General features: G+C 42.3%; 1 protein-coding gene across 2 annotated transcripts; it reads left to right on the top strand.

Moving 5' to 3' along the window:
* The first annotated feature begins 375 nt into the window (after nucleotides 1-375).
* LOC115043271 (msx2-interacting protein) lies at nucleotides 376-17,924 on the top strand. 2 transcript variants are annotated; one of them, XM_029501581.1, is made up of 15 exons: nucleotides 376-634; nucleotides 1,825-2,139; nucleotides 4,989-5,462; nucleotides 5,588-5,742; nucleotides 6,735-6,935; nucleotides 7,067-7,218; nucleotides 7,310-7,435; nucleotides 7,539-7,652; nucleotides 7,758-7,871; nucleotides 7,958-8,058; nucleotides 8,222-15,638; nucleotides 15,892-15,960; nucleotides 16,074-16,268; nucleotides 16,355-16,513; nucleotides 16,913-17,924. In XM_029501581.1, exons 1-15 carry the CDS (start codon nucleotides 552-554, stop codon nucleotides 17,042-17,044), a joined length of 9,807 nt encoding a protein of 3,268 aa, XP_029357441.1. In that variant the 5' UTR covers nucleotides 376-551; the 3' UTR covers nucleotides 17,045-17,924. The 2 variants fall into 2 exon arrangements, with proteins under 2 accessions (XP_029357441.1, XP_029357440.1); XM_029501580.1 differs by having other exon boundaries at nucleotides 4,986-5,462.
* Nucleotides 17,925-17,941: the final 17 nt, after the last annotated feature.

Here is a 17,941-nt window from a genome sequence, read left to right as displayed (position 1 = left end):
TAAAAAACAGGCAAATAAAAAAAAACATTGTTTAGGACTCGAATGATGTGACGCCAATCTAAATGTGTGGCCTAAAAACCTGCCTGTTGGCGCTCCCTATCATCGTGGTGTACTTATCATTTTATGTTTTTTTCTTGAGTTTTAATGAGGTAACTACACTTCAGTGTGCACCCAGAGTGGATTCCTGACCGATCTCCTCTAATTCTGTTGCTTTTCTGTCCGATCGACACCTTCAATCACAGCAGAGGAGCTCCAGAGAAACGCAGCTCCGTTTGCGGCGTCAGCTCCGACACGTCGCGTGCTCACCGTCTGGCACGCGTGGTACGCCGGGACCGCGCCCCGCGCGCCCAGACCCAACAGGAGCGAGGCTGGGGCGCGTTCTCGTGAGAGGCTCGGAGACACAGCAGCTAAAGCTACACGAGCGGCGGCCATCGGGCCTAGATCGTTCACGGAGTCCGCCGTCGTTCATTTTGTCCAGGCGCACCTCCGACCGGCAGGGATTAGAGACGTGCCAGATCATATGTGTGTGAAGGGGGGAAGGTTCGCGCAAGATGGTTCGGGAAACCAGACACCTTTGGGTGGGAAATTTACCCGAACATGTCCGAGAAGAGAAAATTGTGGAGCATTTTAAACGGTAGGTTACGCAAGAGGGGATCCTGCGTCTGAGGAACAGCGCGGGCTAGCTGTCTCTCTGCCGTTAGCCGTGTAGCCCATCACTGATGCTAACACAGCTAACCTTAGCCTTTTTAAGTTTTACAACTAATGGGCCCCCTTGTGTTCTGGCTGTAATGTTTTATAGAACAGAGAGGTTGGTTGAAGCGAAATATCGGGAAAGAGAGGGCTGAAGTGTGAATATGTAGAATTTGTGATGTTTCGCTAACTTTTGCGGACGCCAAGAGGCAAGTAGCTATGTGTGCTAGCCGCCGAGCTACCACCCAGGCAACATCCGACCATTTTGTGGGAAGTGGAGACGTTTTCATGATCAGTGCAAGCCAAAAGCCAGTTTACGTTAACTGGAGAGCCGAGCAAATAACAACACATAACTCTTTTCATTTTAGCCACTAATGTAGCCACAGCGTTAGTTATGTGACCTCGAATGTTGTTCAGGGAAAAGCTAAAACGACAAGCTTCAAATTTGAAACCGAGCTCACGGTGCTGAAAATCAGATGTTAGCAAGTAGTTGAGCAGCCTAACCAAGGCGAACATCATTATACTTCAACTCGGCTCTTATACTTCTTGTTGTCTCGCAAGTTCAAAGTAAACTGCGGGTTTTTTTTCCGCCGCTAGTGAGCCAGTAGCTGGATTTAAAGAGTGCTAATGGTCTTAAGTCGTGTTTCTCCTTGTTCACAGGAGTCATTTAGCGCTACGTTTCGTTACATGTCATTATCATTTTCCGTGAAATGCAAAGTCTGCCCGTGTAGCTGATAAACTAATCTTGAACATAACAAACTTAACATCCAGCCACTTCATAGGCTCAGCTGTGATTTACCATAAACATTAAACATTATTAAAACATAAAAAATACTGCTGCAAAGTTGCTGACGTTTCACATCTGTGAAGCCCCAGAGGAATCTATTAATAAAATGAAAGATCTCCAACTGTAATGTTAAGCATTTCAAACATGTTTGGATGCCCAAAGGAAAACTCTGCTTCAAACTTTTCTTGAATTAAAATTGAAATTCAATCATTGTCTGCTCATCATATTGGTGTCTCGTCTGTTCTTTATTTCCATTTCCTGGCACACATTGAAATGGTTATACTAGACCTATTCTTAGCTGCTGTGTATGTAATTTCCTCTCTGTTTTTATTGTAATTTCCTCTCAGGTATGGGCGTGTGGAGAGTGTTAAAGTTCTGCGGAAGCGGGGTTCAGAGGGTGGTGTTGCAGCGTTTGTGGATTTTGTGGATATTAAAAGTGCGCAGAAGGCTCACAATGCTGTCAACAAGATGGGAGACAGGGACCTGCGGACTGACTACAATGAACCTGGATCAGTCCCTAGTGCTGTTCGGGGCCTTGAAGACAGCTCCCCCTCGAGCAGTCGAGACGTTACAGGATTCTCTAGGGGAACAGTTGGTCCAGTGTTTGGCCCACCTGTGTCACTTCACACCAGAGAGGGACGTTATGAACGGAGAATAGATGGGTAAGTGGACACGGCCTCCCCTTAAAATCCAGGGGAATCTAGGTATTGGATAGCTGTAAGACCAAGACACATAGTGGGGTTCTTGTGAGCGATAGATGCCCCGAGGGGGTAACACAAAGGTAATTTAGGGATCGTTCCACTTCTCATCATAATTGACTCGCCATTCCCACGGGATCTAAATGAATTAACTACACATTATCATTTGGTAAGGTAGCTTTAATTCAAGGTTTGACATCTGGTTTGGATATTACATCTGTGAGGAATATCCTAGTGAGTTTTGGATTTATTGCATTTTGTGGAAAACTACCATGGCAAGTTTTGGATATTTTTGTTTAACCATTTTCTCTTCAATATGGATCTAACCGTAATTTTTACTTGGAATCGCTTGAAACTGGAAGTAAATCCCTACTACGGATGCACTTTTCTTTGAAGAATCTATAATGATATATAATTACTTAAAGGACCTTCCATCTTGGGTTGTCAGTTTTTTTTGTTTTTTTTTTCCTTTTGGCAACAACTGATGGTTGGAGTACTTTAACCATTTTTCCATCTGTGGATATGACTTTATCTGGATTTACGATTTGAGCAAGTGGGTGGAGGAACTATAAATTCATTACGTGTACAAAGAAAGACAGATTAGTGTGTATGCATGTGGCTATTTCAGTCGTTTTAGGATAAGTTTTATTATATATCAAGATCACCTTGTTCTCTCAAATATGGAAGCTACTCAAAGAAGACTTTTCAAGATCATGGAGGATCCAAACAACCATCCATTCAAAGTTTGTGGAGATAATCTTGTTTTGGATTGATGTCCACGAAGATACATGAAGGCTGCAGAGTTGGAATGTAACTTCCTGGATGTACGAAATACGATGCCTCGTGCTGGATCTACGATGTGGACCCTAGTATGGATAGGTATAGCTGCCAGTCATTTGGATTACTCAAGTGTGGATTTAGCTGTGTAAGGCCTCAGTCAAGAGAATAACACTCCTAAGCATGTTACAGACGGCTGAAGACAACTTTTTCAAACCAACTTGAAAAAAAGAAGCCTGTCAATGAATATGCAGAGCTGATGGGATACATGGATTGTGGAATTATGTATTCTACTGGCCCATGCGGATTTTACATACTGTGATCATAGTATTTGCTAGTCTACAAGATTGTTTGAAATTAACTACCAAACATACAGTGGAATAAATTTTTGACGATTTTTAGTGTAAAGTTTAACTTTGGGACATACTTACCCTTGCAACAAGAAGAGACTGATCCATTGGATGTATTTTCCCATTTTGGCACCATCTTGACCTATTGTCAACTTGGAGTCTGCTGAATAACACTGAAGTTCATCACTTTTTTCTTTTTTTTTTTAAATTCATATTTATTTATTGAGGTTCTATGTTCCTATGTTTTTTTTGTTTTTTTTTTTTCGCATGTCCTGAAATCCATAAAGAGGTCAATTTCTGTGGTTGTTTTTGTTTTTTCCTTTTTCCATCCACTGAAGAGAATTAAGTAGCCTAACTTTGGATTATACATCAACAATCTACTGGCCTGGTGCTCCACAGTATTTGAAGATAACGTGCAGTGCGATTCAAGAGAAGCGTTTTTGCCTAAATAGATCAGTTGATTTTTCCCCTTGGTTTTTCATTCGGGCTCTCACATTCTGACCACCTAGATTTTATTTGGATTAGTTTCGGTAACTTCTTTCCCAAAAGGTTGGTATTGCTCTGCCCTCTGCATATTTTCTTTGTCTAACATTCATTAGTGCTTTGTCTAATATGAGGTTATGCACTACTTTAATGTAAATATCAATTTGATACAAGACAGAAAATATTTAGACGTTTTATTAAGTGCATATTTGAAAATTCTCTGTATTATGTCACTTATATATGAAGATTTCGAGAACCACAAAAATAATCCAAACTATTGTATGAACTATTTATATGGCTCTGCAAAACACTCTTTGACTTATGCCCATGAAAAATGCCATATAAATAATTTTGACTTGCTTGAAGGGTTTTTGATTAAATACAGTCAATCTGAAAATTTAGGTTTAACCCTTAACATGAGGATATGGAGAAATGTTTCATTTGTAGATTTTCTTTTTCTTACCAATAGTTCATGAACAGTCAACCTCTGAAATCTGCTACCCTGGACACCCCGAGGAGACAAAAATGCTCTGTGTTTAAAGTTATTGAAATAGACCAAGCACAGCTTTCAGCATTACTGAACTATGTGAATGTATGAGTAGCTCTTCAGTCCTGGGTGGCTTTGTTTCATGGGACTGTTTATGAATCTACTTTATAGCATGCTCTTCATAAGTCTTATTTCTTTTAAAGAATAAAATGTCATTTTGGCTGCCCACAGTTTAGATACAAGAGCAGCAACTATAAGTTGTCCACATTTGCACTTACTGATGGTGCCAGTATTTAATTATTTGGAGAGTCTAGTTATATGGCTTGGTTTTTGGGGGTTGTGTTTCTAACGATTGCTATGTTTGTCTTATGCAAAAAACCCAATAAGCCTAAAACATTGCATTCCAGTGAAAATATGCTGCGGTGCTGTAAAGTTTAAAAAGCAGTTGATTGATTTTGGCACACAGTAGGAAGAATGACAAGAATCATTAGATTTGAAATACTGGCACTTGTCGATGTCTCAGTAATGAGATACTGAAGTTATCCCCTCATGGCCTGTTCTGAGTTGTCTCAGCTACAGCTTAGCTGTACTGAACATTTGTATATTTACTCATGAGCATTTAGATGCCAAAACAATTGTAACAACATTTTTCCTTCTTTTATTTGTATCCTAATAATGCTCTTTTCCCTCTCTGCCCTTTACTTACTCCACAGTAGCTCAGAAAGCCGAGAACGTGCATATGATCACAGCCCGTATGGACACCATGACCGCAGTGGAACTTTTGACAGACAGCGGCACTACAATGCTGACTATTACCGTGATCGTTCTCTGTTTGCTGCTGCTGGCCCAGGGAGCAGTGCAATTGGAGGAAGCTTTGAGGCAGCAGACGCACATTTTGAGTCCAGAATTCGAGACCCCTTTGCTCTAACTAATTCTACACGACGTGACCTCTACAGAGATGACAGAGGGCGACGTGTTGACAGAACATATCACCACCGCCGGAGCCGATCATCTCATTCCTCACAGTCAAGGCACCCCTCTCCCCAACGGACCACAGGACAAACCCCCAAAACTCCTCATTCCCCGAAAAGAGCACCTTTGTCCCCTGGGAGAGGCCCAAGATCTCGATCCCGCAGCAGATCTTCTAGCTCTGATTCAGTCAGTAGCACCAGCAGCACGGGCAGTGGCAGGTGTGACATCTCTTTTGTTACGATATAAGAACTCAGTGTTTCACAGGTTTATTGTGTTTAACTGACAAGTGTCATATTGCTGTTCTCTGGGTTTTAGTCCAAGTTCTTTCTTTTTTTGCCAACAGTGATTCAAACAGCAGTTCAAGTGGTGGGTCACGTGCACGTTCTGTTCAGTCGTCAGCTGCCCATGCCCCTCCTCAGGCGTCTATGGTGCTTGACTCAGATGAGCCACGCAGAAGCTTTGGAATTAAAGTGCAAAACTTGCCAGTGCGCTCCACGGGTGAGTTACTGCAAGTTTGACATGCTTCTTTAGTCCATGACTTGTGTAATTTTTTTCTTGCCTAAATTAGGATTCGGATATTTTTTTTTTTTCCAGATAAAACATTAACCAAATCAAAATAATAAACAAACATTTGAATAGGGATATGGTTTTATGACTTGGACTGCCATTAATTGTATCCCCCCCACATCATTAGACCTTTGAGAGTTTAGTCACCAATTTATTGATGTGGCAAATGCTTTTCACATCCTTAAAAATAAACATTTTTCAGGATTTTTTTTGCCAACTAAATATGGTTTAATATTTGGTGTGAAATATTCAAGAAGTACCCTGGTATATTGGATTGAACAAAACAAGAAGAGTTATATGGAAACAATTTGGGGAAAGTGCAGGCACTCTCAAAAATACTCTAAGTTTAAAAGTTAAGACTTTAACTTTGGATGTGATCCCTCTAGCGTACAGGTCAATTTGCTTGTAATGTTTATTTATATAGCGAAACGTTTTCTAGACCTCATTCTTTCTTCAAGAGTGATCAAGATCAGATTGCATACATTTGACTTGATAATTGAAAACATGCAAAGTATGTTGCCATTTTCTTCTGAGTCAAAACCCATTGATTTCTATGTACCTGTTAAAATAGTCCAGCTCAAAAATATTCTGGTGATGACAATTAGTCGGCATCAAAGCAAGTTTAAGAAAACAATAACTTCTGCTAATTTGCTTCTCGGCTGTATTACTCTCACATTACACAAGTAGTTGAAGTCACTTCTGTAAACAATCTGAAATCTATAGAGTGCCGGAAAGGAAAGTGGGATTTAAGAAAGGCTCATAATATGGAAAGCGCACCATCTACTACTACTTCATTATTCCAGAAATCAGAGATTAGTTACAATCGGGTGTTCAAGTGACTTTGATTTAGATTGATAAAAAGTTCAGTTCACCTTCACTTTGAGAATGAGTATAAAATGACAGTAATTTCTTTCCCTTGACAGATACAAGTTTAAAAGACGGACTTTTCCATGAATTCAAGAAACATGGGAAAGTGACCTCAGTGCAGATCCATGGAGCATCAGAGGACCGCTACGGTTTGGTTTTCTTTAGACAGCAGGAGGATCAAGAGAAGGCCCTCAGTGTCTCCAAAGGAAAGCTCTTCTTCGGCATGCTCATTGAAGTCACTGCCTGGAATGGTCCTGGTAAGTGATGAGAAATTAAGTTTGTAATCATTTTCCAAAAGTTATTTTAATAGAAGCTGTTTGTTTGCTGGTGGAAGAGAATACCAGCCGGGCCCTGAGTAGAATGTCAGTAAAATAAATGCTTCCTACAGAAACGGAGAGTGAAAACGAATTCAGACCCTTGGATGGACGTATTGATGAGTTCCACCCAAAGGCCACAAGGACATTGTTTATAGGCAACCTTGAGAAAACCACAAGTTATCAACAACTCCTTGACATTTTTCAGCGGTTTGGAGAAATTGTGGTAAGTTGCCATTATTGATGTGCTTAATATGTAATATTTAAACATTGACCAATTAGAGAACAATACAAGTGTAATGTCTTTTCTCCTTAAGGACATTGACATTAAGAAAGTAAACGGCGTTCCCCAGTATGCCTTTGTGCAGTATTCTGATATTGCTAGTGTGTGCAAGGCCATAAAGAAGATGGATGGGGAGTACCTCGGCAGTAACAGACTGAAGGTAATGTTTTTAATATAAATAATGGCAACATTTTTTATTTTTAAAACTTTTCAATCTAATGTAATCAATCAATGCATAATTCATTTGTTGTTTTTTCTTGAAGCTTGGTTTTGGGAAGAGTATGCCCACAACATGTGTTTGGCTAGATGGTTTGGCAACCAACATTACAGAACAATACCTCACACGGCATTTCTGTCGTTATGGACATGTAGTTAAGGTAAAGTATTTTATATCCTCTTGCTAAATAAATGTTTTCCTTTTTATTTTGTGTTTTTATGTGATTTTTTTTTATTTTTTTTTTTTAATTTGTCCTTGTCATCAGGTTGTATTTGATAGGTTGAAGGGGATGGCCCTCATCATGTACAACAACACAGATTTTGCTCAGGCAGCTGTCAGGGAAACTAAAGGCTGGAAAATTGGTGGCAATAAAATAAAGGTAAAAAAATTTAAAATTATGAAATCGAAAAGTAAAACATACATTATGTGACTGTGCTTTTACTTATGTTAAATTTGTTATGGTAGGTGGACTTCGCAAGTCAAGAGAGTCAAATGGCGTTCTACCGATCTATGCAGGCATCTGGTCAGGACATTAGAGACTTCTATGAAATCCCTCCTGAGCGACGGTAAATTGTGCATATTGTTGATTGCTTTGGTCGATTGATTGTAGGATACATGTCTGATCTAAGGTCATGGTGTGTTGAATCAGTTCAGTTGCAGAATATGAGGTACACGTTCATGGATTACTTGCGTTAACACAATTCCACACTCTCTCCTGTTACTCCACAGAGAGGATCGCAGACCTCCTTATCATGAATTTACCGCAGAAAGAGCTTACTATGAGAACATACGAACACCTGGTCTCTATCCAGAGGATGCTCGAAGAGATTATGCGGCTCGCAGCAGAGACCGCTTTCCTGAACTGGAACATTATCAGGGGGATCACTTTGACCCACGCTATCATGAAGACCCACGCGACTACAGGGACTACAGAGACCCCTTTGAGCAAGACATTCGAAAATACACATATATTCAAAGAGAGCGAGAAAGAGAGCGAGAACGCTTTGAGGCAGACCGCAGCAGGTGGAGCCCCTCCCATCCAAGGAGGGCCTTAACTCCTACAGTATCACCATCACCATCTGAGCGTGCTCCCAGAGACTCAGAAAGACGGGTTTACAGCCAGTCCTCTGAGCGGAGTGGAAGTGTGAGCTCAATGTCACCACCACACTTTGACAAATCTGAAAAGACCTTGCTAGAACACACCTCTAAAAGTGACAAAAGTGAGAAGGGCAGTCAACCAGATCGTGTGACAAGTGCTGAGAAAACCAAGCGTGCAAAGCGAAAAGAGAAGGGTGACAAGGACAAGTCTGAGAAGATTAAATCAAGGAAAGCAAAGGGGCAATCCCCATCAAACACATTACCTGAAACAGAACTTGAGGCTGGTTTTGATGGAGGCTCTGGAAGATTAAGGGGATCAGAACAAGATGCTCATGAGAGGCAGAAATGCAAGGTGGATAGTGATGCTGTTTCCGGAAATCAGTTAGCAGCTGCCCATCATGACTCTGCAAAAACAGAAAGATCAGAAATTAGTAAAGGTGACAGTTCAGATTTTGATGGGAAAAATCGACTCAAAAAACATCAGAGGTCAGATAGTGGAAATGATGGAAAGGATGTATCAGGGAATTCAGATCGCCTTGCTGCAAGAAAAAGGCGCTTTGCTGATTCAGGTGGAAGGCCTGTTCGACAGAAGAGAAGCAGACATGAGGAGGAAGATGGCAATCAGTCCTCTGACTTTGGTGCTAGTGCCACATATTCAAAAGAATCAGACACTGACAAACACAAAGAATCACGGAGGGATTCAAGACTGAAAACCGATAAAAGTGGCACTCAGACAGAAAGTCAAGAGGACCATAGAGGACAAAGAGAAAAATTGGATGGATCTTTAGATGCTCCGGAGTCAAAACGACATCCAGGGAGCTCTACTTCCAGAAGGTTTTCACATGAAGGGATTGCAGAACAAAATAGTACCAGAGAACAAGAACACCATGCATTTAAATTTGGTGCTCAGAATACAGACACTGACAAAAGTGCCAAGAGCAAGGAAGACCATGTAGACATTGACCTGTCTCAGAGTTACCGCAAGCAAATGGAGCAAAATAGACGTTTGCATCAGCAGCAACAGCAGCGCGAGTCTGACAAATCTGAAAAACCAGAAAGTCCCCAAGGAAGTGAAACTGATGATTTGGAACATCGCAGTCTTGTGCATGAAGTTGGAAAACCACCCGAGGATGTCACAGATAATTTCCCGTCTCACAAACTAAAGAAACAAGACCAGTTTGATACAGACTCTGGAATAAAGAGGGAGCGTATCTACAGGAGCTTTAGACAAAAAAGTGAAGATCCTGACTGGAACAGCACCTCCTCCCCAGGACATCAGCACTTCTCTCACCATACAGATGAAGACTTTCTGGATACTTCTCAGAAAGAGTTGAGTAGAAATGATGAAAAAATTCACCCTGATCTGGAGCATTTAGTCAAAAAGACGCATAGCACACAAATAAACAAACCAAACACTCCTGTACTTGGTGTTGAAGAAGAGCAGCAAAAGAGATGGGAGAGCAGAGTTAAACAAGACTTGTTACCTGACCTCAACTTTTCCAGAAGTCTAAGTAAAAACATTCACAATTGCAAGCGTTTGGAATATGGTATTTGGCATGATTTGGAGCCTGGCGAAGTGAGATCTGACTCTGAAGAGGATAGAGAGCCAAAACCCCACTCCCCTGTGCCCTCAACATCTATGCCTTTTTCTGAGAGGCCAAAGGTTGACCGCTTTTCAGATCCCAAACTGGCACATCTTGAAAGAAACAAATTCTACTCTTTTGCACTTGATCAGACCATCACACCTGACACAAAGGCTCTGCTTGAGCGTGCAAAATCTCTCTCATCTTCCAGAGAAGATAACTGGTCATTTTTGGATTATGATTCTCATTTTGCTAGATTCCGTGACAGAAAAGATACAGAAAAAGTAGAATCAACACCAAGACCTACACCTTCTTGGTACATGAAAAAGAAAAAGATCCGAAGTGGCTCTGAAGACAAACTTGATGACAGGAAGGAAGAGTCTAAGCCAGAGGAGCAGGAACGCAGGGAATTATTTGCATCTCGCTTTCTTCATAGCCCTGTCTTTGAGCTGGACTCCAGACGACTTCAACATTTGGAACGCAAACATGAAGAACCTGAGCATACACAAACTCAACAACTTTGTCAGCAAGGGACAGTAGATGGTGAACTTGATTCAGAGCCAGTCGTCCTTTTTCATAGTCGTTTTTTGGAACTCACGCGATTACAACAACAAAAGAATAAAGCCCCACAGATACAAGAGGCAAAGGGGGACGCTATGCTTACAGATGAGAATAAACAGGAAAAAGCACCTGTTCAGGAGCAGCAAGCATCGCAGTCACCTGAAACAACAGGAACTATCACAGCACCAGAGATTAAACCTATCAGTCCTGCTGAAGAGCTGTTAGCTGAACCTAAACTCACAGTTAGTTCTGTCACCCAATCTGTGCCCAAGGGCTCTCCACCACCAGAAGAAAAATGTGTTGTCATAAATCCAGTCACTGATCCTTATCCACCTGTGTCTTTCACAAAGGAAGAAGTGAAGGAAGAGGTAAAGGAAAATAAACATATTGTGCCCATGCCCCATCCACCAACTGAGAAGACATCAGCACCTGATTCTGAACCTGGGCCTGTAACAGCATGTGAATCCAGTTATTCACTTGATAGATTTAAACTTTCTCCTGCTGAAGGAAAAGTGGATATTATTACTGAGAATATTAAACCTCCAGTTACAGAACAACCATGTCTCCGTGATTCACATGATGAGTTTGTAAGCAGTTCAGAACCAGAGCTGGATCCTGAAATAACACAACCAGAAGTGCCTGAAAACACCAGTCCCGTACCATCAAGTCTTACAGATGAAGTGGATGTAATCAAGAAAGAGACTCAATCCACTTTTAAGGCAGTAACAGAGCCAGAGGGAGAGAAGAAACTTCCAGTTAGTAAAGTGCAGATGCCTACTGATGATGACACAAATGATGAGCCAGTCTCCTCTCAGAAAGAGCATAAAACAAAAGAAATGAAAACTAAAAGGTCCAAACAATCTCCTGCTCAAAGTACTCTTATTCTGGGTATGTCTACCTCTGGTCCTGAGAAACCAGCGACACGCAAGAGTGAGCGCATTGACAAAGAGAAGTTGAAACGTGGATCATCTCCAAGAGCTGAAAAGTCCACAGCGAAATCTCCTATTCATGGATCAGATCTAGATATTTTAGAGCAAAGCATATCACTAGGTAGAGCAAGGCGAAGAAATGTAAAATCTGTGTATGCCACCCCAGTTGAAGATGATGCACCAGTTCGTTCTGGAAAGGAAATTACAGAGTCGCCACGCTCTGCGCGGAAGCGAGTTACAGACAAAGATCCAGCGCACCAGCAAAATTTTGAGCAGGATCAGCCTGCTCCTGCTCCTGCTCCTGCTGCAAACAAAAGGGGTCGTCCTCCAAAGAATCGTAAACAAAGTGAAGACAGTTCAGCAGTTAAAGTGGAAAAATCAAAGATTGAAAGTAAAGACATTGATTCAAATGAATCAGAAAGTGGCGAACGAATTCCAAGAGTGTTAAAGGGGAAAACATCCCCTCATGCCACAAAGAGTTCTCCGATTCAAATGTCAACAGCTCTAGGATCTGGATCATTAAGGAAGGGGTATAAAACCGATGTGGCAGAGGATGATGATCAGGAAATGGCTTCCACAGATGACGATACCTTGGTTTTGCAAGATTCAGCAATTTCATGTAAAGAAGATCCATCAACAAGAGTTGACCAAGCAAAAGAGGAGAAAGACAAACAAGGTAGCCATTTGGCCAGGGATAAAGACATTCATGAAAAAGTATGTGATGGTAAATCAAATGGGAAAGAGACAGATTCCCAAGTTGTAGAGGAGAAACCCACTCCAGAAAAAGAAAGGAATGTAAGAGGAAAGACGAAGTTGGCAAGAACTCCCAAGTCACCTGTCCTCAAGAATCTCAAAATTAGACTAAATGTCACAGAGGTGAAGGATCTTCTGCAATTAGGAGAGGATGAGCTTGGAAATCAAGAAGATTCTTCAAAAAGATTAAGACCTAGTGACCACAGTGATCATGTCTCAAAGTGCACTGATGCTACCAAGGGGGTCTCCAATAATGAAGAAAATGAAATTGCTGCCTTGGAAAAAAAGGAGCTCCTGGAAACTTCAAAAAGCCTAATTTCACAGGAGTTGGAATTGGAGCAGGCCGTGGAGAACATTGCCAAACTCACAGATCCTGCTTTTCCCGCAGAGGCACCAGTTCCACCTGTACATCCAGAAGTTAAAGGTGACCAAGATGACGAAAAGCCTTCTAATCCTGCTAGTGAAACAGAACTCATGGCTGCTATTGACTCCATAACTGCTGAGGATATACCTGTATCCTTAACTCAGCCACCTCCGTTAACGTCAGATGTAGGTTCTGAACATGAAATGCAAGACATCATTCATCCTTCTAAAGAAGATGAACCTGAAACAAATTCATCTGTACAGGATGAACCTGTCTTTCCAACAACACTGAAAAAGGGACCCACAAGAAGACCTAAATCATTGAAACGTTCTAAGTTCCAAAAGCAAGCAAGAAAGGACTTAAAGGAAGGACATTTAGTAGGTGAGGAACTGCCAGCTACAATAACAGACAACGTAACCTCCAGTGTCAAGACTGTCACTGAGACAACTCCAGTAACGGCAGCTGCTGCAGTTATTACTCCCACAACCTGGAAGCCAGACCTTGAACCTTCAGTTCTCAAGGCTACAGATGTAAATGCAGAGTCAGAGCCCTCTTCTGAGGAACAGATTCAACATCTTAAATCTGTTTACCCACAGTCTAAGAGCCCAATGTGCCCAAAGCCTCAGCAGCTGCCATCTGAGTGCATTTCTCCTTCCCTGTCTCCACTAGCCAACAGGCCAAATATCAGACCCATTCCAACAAGCAGAATTCCTGTTTCTCCACCAGATTGGCGTCACCAGTCTAAAGACATGGGTGTCTCTGCTCCACCTGTCATGCCATTAGCCTCCAAAGAAAACCAACCTTTACCTTCAGACTCTGTTAACGTGGAACCAGAACATGGCACAAGTGACTTGAGACAGATTCTCATGAAACACAAAAATATTTCACTGCCGGGCAGCAGTTCAATTTCTAGCAATCTGTCCACCCTCCATGATCAGAGCCCATCTGAAAGTAATATTCCATCAGCTGTTGTGCCAAATAAGTCACCACTGCCTGATAGTAGAATGCCAGCTCATTCAGCCTCACCTATTGTTCGACCTTCAGCTTCACTGCCATCTCCTGAGACAAAGTCTGTGATCTCTGTAATTGCATCCACTGCAACCTCTGTTATCAGTCGTGTTTGTAACGCTCCTGAGCCTGAAGACAAAGTGAACATGAACATTGGAAATCCCTGTGTGGACATGACTCTACCAAAATCGACCTATAGGCCTAGCAAAGATGATGCTGGATCTTACCATGGATCAACAGTTGGTGATGAGGGAGGAAGTGCTGCTCGCTGCCTTGTTGAGAGTCCCACTCTTGGGATGGGCTCTTGCCCTGGTCTACGGGTAAATACATCTGAGGGTGTGGTTGTGTTGAGCCACTCAGGACAGAAGACAGAGGGACCCCAGCGTATAAGTGCAAAAATAAGTCAGATCCCACAAGCAACAGCAGGTGATATGGAATCTCAGCAGTTGGTATCAATGCCTCAGATAAAACAGGAAATGTATGGTCACTCTCAGTCAGGACTTCAAAAGGGCCCTTCATCGCAGGCAGATCATGGGCATCCTGGTAAGACACAGTCAGCTTTGTCTTCTATTAAACAAGAAAACTCTGGTTTGGAAAAGATGGAATCGGCTTACCAGTCTGGACCTCAAGGAGTAGTCAAGCGTCTTACACAAGGTGGCCAGCAAGTATTGAGCTACCATCAGGACTACATGCCATTAAAACATGCTAAGAAAATGGACAGTGCCGATCCTCACACTGCAGATAGTGCAAAAGCACCTTGGACCTCTGCCATAAGTCCTGCAATAAGTCCCCATTTGCCCTCACCACCTGGCAACCATGTTGGATTTGTTTCAGCAGCTGGTGACAGAGCTCCATCACATCTCAGTGGGGTCAAACAGGAACCACGGTCCCCACGCAAGTCAGGTCACCCACACCCTCCGTTTACTAAAGTGTCCTCACCCATAGGGTCATCCTCACCCAAGGGCATACCAGTGATGTTATCTACAAGTCTCCCTGCCATGCAACAGTTTATCACAGGCGTACATCATCCAGAGCAGTCTGTTATCATGCCGCCACACAGTGTGCCTGGAGGCTTGGGACGGATGTCCCCACACTGTGTTTCCCAGTCAATTCCAGTGGGTCATCTTGTCCAAGGAGATGTCCGCGTCAATACTCCACCTCTGTCTGTGATGAGCTATGGGATGCACAGTGAGTCTCTTGCCTCTCCCTGGTCTGGCTCCATGCAGACCCGACCCACCTCACCCCAGGCTGTTGGCAGAGACAAGGTTCTCAAAGTAAACCCTGGTTCTTTGAGGGGTCATGAGGGGGAACAGGAAGACACAAGACATTTTCACATGGCTGGGAGACAATCGGCCACACAGCTAAAACCAGAAACTATGCAATCAGATCCTCGTGGGTCTTTGCGGAGTAATGTCCCATTGGAGACATACATGTCACAGAGAGATTTACGTGTACTCTTGCACCAACAAGGAGAGCGTTCAGCCACAGAGACACATTCTGGACACATTCAAGACACTCTTCCCCCTTCTTCAACACCTTCCAACATGCCTTTGTCCCTGTCTCCAAGATCACATGTTTTGCCTAAAGGTGTATCTGAAAAGGACATAACAAAGCCATTGGAAGCAAAGAGGTCCCACTCCCCTCTTCCTAAAGATGGGATGATGGGTATCCGACAAACTGGGCCAGCAATGGCATCTCCCCAGCGAGTTCAACTAATGCCACCAGCACCTGGTGGCTCATTTCCAGAGTACTCAGGGTTGTATCCAAACCCAAGAAGCATCCATTCTCAGATGACAGAGGCGTCTGCTGTTGGACTTAACCAGCCACCTTTGAACGTCACACCGACTGTGGTGAGTTTGCTGCTGTTAAAATGGTACCTAGCTCAAATCAAAAGAACACTGCTGCATTCAAAAGTACTCAAATGAAGGTTTGACTTTGTTTTACCAATTTATCCCATTGATGTAAGAATTCAGATTAAAAAGCATCATTATATGACAACACGCTGTAACTATAAGTTCATTGTCTGAGTTAAAATGCAAGGCTGTTTTGATATCCTCGTTTGAAAGAAACTGCCCACGCCTCACTATTTTCTTGCATCATTAGGGTGCTGACCTTCAGGCAAAACCAGATGGCAAGATGACACAACCTGTTAATATGGTGCAGTTGCTCACGGTAAGAATAGTTTAAGAAAATACAATTCTTACTGTCAAATGCGTTGAGGATTGTTGATCTGAACAAGACCTAGCTTTGTCTGACAAAGCCTTTGTTTTGTCTCATTTAAACAGAAATACCCGATTGTGTGGCAAGGCCTGCTGGCACTGAAGAACGACACAGCTGCAGTCCAGTTGCATTTTGTCTGTGGCAACAAAGCTTTGGCTCATCGATCACTCCCCTTACAAGAGGGAGGCGCACTGCTTAGGATTGTCCAGAGAATGAGACTAGAGGCTTCACAACTTGAGAGTGTAGCCAGAAGAATGACAGTATGTGATTTGTCTTACTGTGATTGAGATATTTTGTGTTTGAATAAACTGGGTCAACCAACACTTAACGTATTTTCCTTCTTTAGGGTGATAGTGACTACTGTCTTCTTCTTGCTCTACCATGTGGACGCGATCAAGATGATGTCCTAAACCAAACTCAAGCTCTTAAAGCTGCTTTCATCAACTACTTGCAGACAAAGTTGGCTGCTGGTATCATCAATATCCCCAACCCAGGTTCCAATCAGGTGAGACTGTTAGATTCTTACATTTGAGAGACTTAGACACATTCCGTGTCTCATCTCTGTGTTGTGCTCTCAAATTCTGCCTCAATTTCTGCAGTGCAGGTGAAGCTGAACACAGGTGGTTTGTATGAATGAGGATGTTATTCAGTCTCAGCACAATGCTGAAATCAGTTGGCCCTGGGGAAAGACATGAAGTAGTTTTGTTTCAGTATTGTACACTAAAACCTTCATGTCTGACTTTCATATCAACATGTAACCAGCTCATGACATTTATAAACGTGGTTAAAGTTTCATTTTGGTTTTTATACTGCAGGGTTATTAGGCATATCAAGAAAATAATCATAACCAGCTCTCAAATGTTTCTCTGTAACGCCATGTATGCTTTTCACTTTTTTTCCCCAGCCTGCCTATGTGCTACAGATTTTCCCACCGTGTGAATTTTCAGAGAGCCACTTATCCCAGCTCGCCCCTGACCTCCTCAACAGGATCTCCAGCATCTCACCACACCTCATGATTGTCATCACCTCTGTGTAACCTCCACTGCTGGGAACTGTCCCATGGATGAATGTTCTCACTGATGAACCTCAGGAAACCAGAGGAATATGAGAACTTTTTTTCCCCCTGAACACAATGGGAATGTGTAGGATGTACCCTATCAACACTTTCTGCGCAACCCCCCCTTTTTCCCTTCTGTCACTCCTGTCTGGTATTTTTGTCCTTCTCAAAAGAACTCAGGGATGGACCAAACCAGATTAGTCTTATTTGACCATCTCTCTGCTGTATATCTATTTATTGGAGTTTTATTTTAATGGTCGGAGATGCTCTGAAGAAAAATGTTTAATGAACAAGAGTGACTATTTGGGTGGCCTTTACTTTCATCTGTCTTTTATTGATTGTCATTCATTTCTTCACAAGAGAGGATCATCAGCTGTTGTACTACAATGGCTAAAAGACATTTCAACATGTAATTTTAAATAACTATGTACAGACTTTCTCACCCAGGCTTTCTTTAGAGGGAGGAACTGGGCCCTTGTAAAACTATGGAGACCCTGTAGAGGACCACGTTCATTTAACAGCTCCTTTAATTCCACCAGCTCTGCTCATTTCTCACACTCCTGAAGCAGTTACACCTCTGGCATCTGCCTTTGCATCGAACAAGCTACAGTATGATTTGGGAGTTTTTGAATACAGGACTTTGTAAATATTTTAAATATTTAAACTTTGACCATGGAACTTGGACAACAGAGACCTGAACTCTGGGACTTTCCAGAACAGTGTGAAAATTTAGATGGATATCGTTGACTATTGGGTGTAAATACTTGTAACACAAGAAGGTTAGCAAACTCTCCTGTGGAGTCTGCTGATGGCACTTCATATTTTGTAACTCAAATAAAACAAACTCCAGAAAACTTGAGTATTTAATGTACAGTC

This window comes from Echeneis naucrates, chromosome 5, assembly GCF_900963305.1.
Source record: "Echeneis naucrates chromosome 5, fEcheNa1.1, whole genome shotgun sequence".
NCBI classification, from domain to species: domain Eukaryota; kingdom Metazoa; phylum Chordata; class Actinopteri; order Carangiformes; family Echeneidae; genus Echeneis; species Echeneis naucrates.
Note: the sequence above shows the minus strand (reverse complement) of the source record. Positions and strands in the feature narration are given on the sequence as shown.

Bases quoted from the DNA above. Each gene is read 5' to 3' on its own strand.
- LOC115043271 (XM_029501580.1), top strand. From the start codon at position 552: ATGGTTCGGGAAACCAGACACCTTTGGGTGGGAAATTTACCCGAACAT. The intron at 7,872-7,957 runs GTAAAAAAATTT...TTGTTATGGTAG, and splicing joins TTGGTGGCAATAAAATAAAG to GTGGACTTCGCAAGTCAAGA. The intron at 16,269-16,354 runs GTATGTGATTTG...TTCCTTCTTTAG, and splicing joins GTGTAGCCAGAAGAATGACA to GGTGATAGTGACTACTGTCT.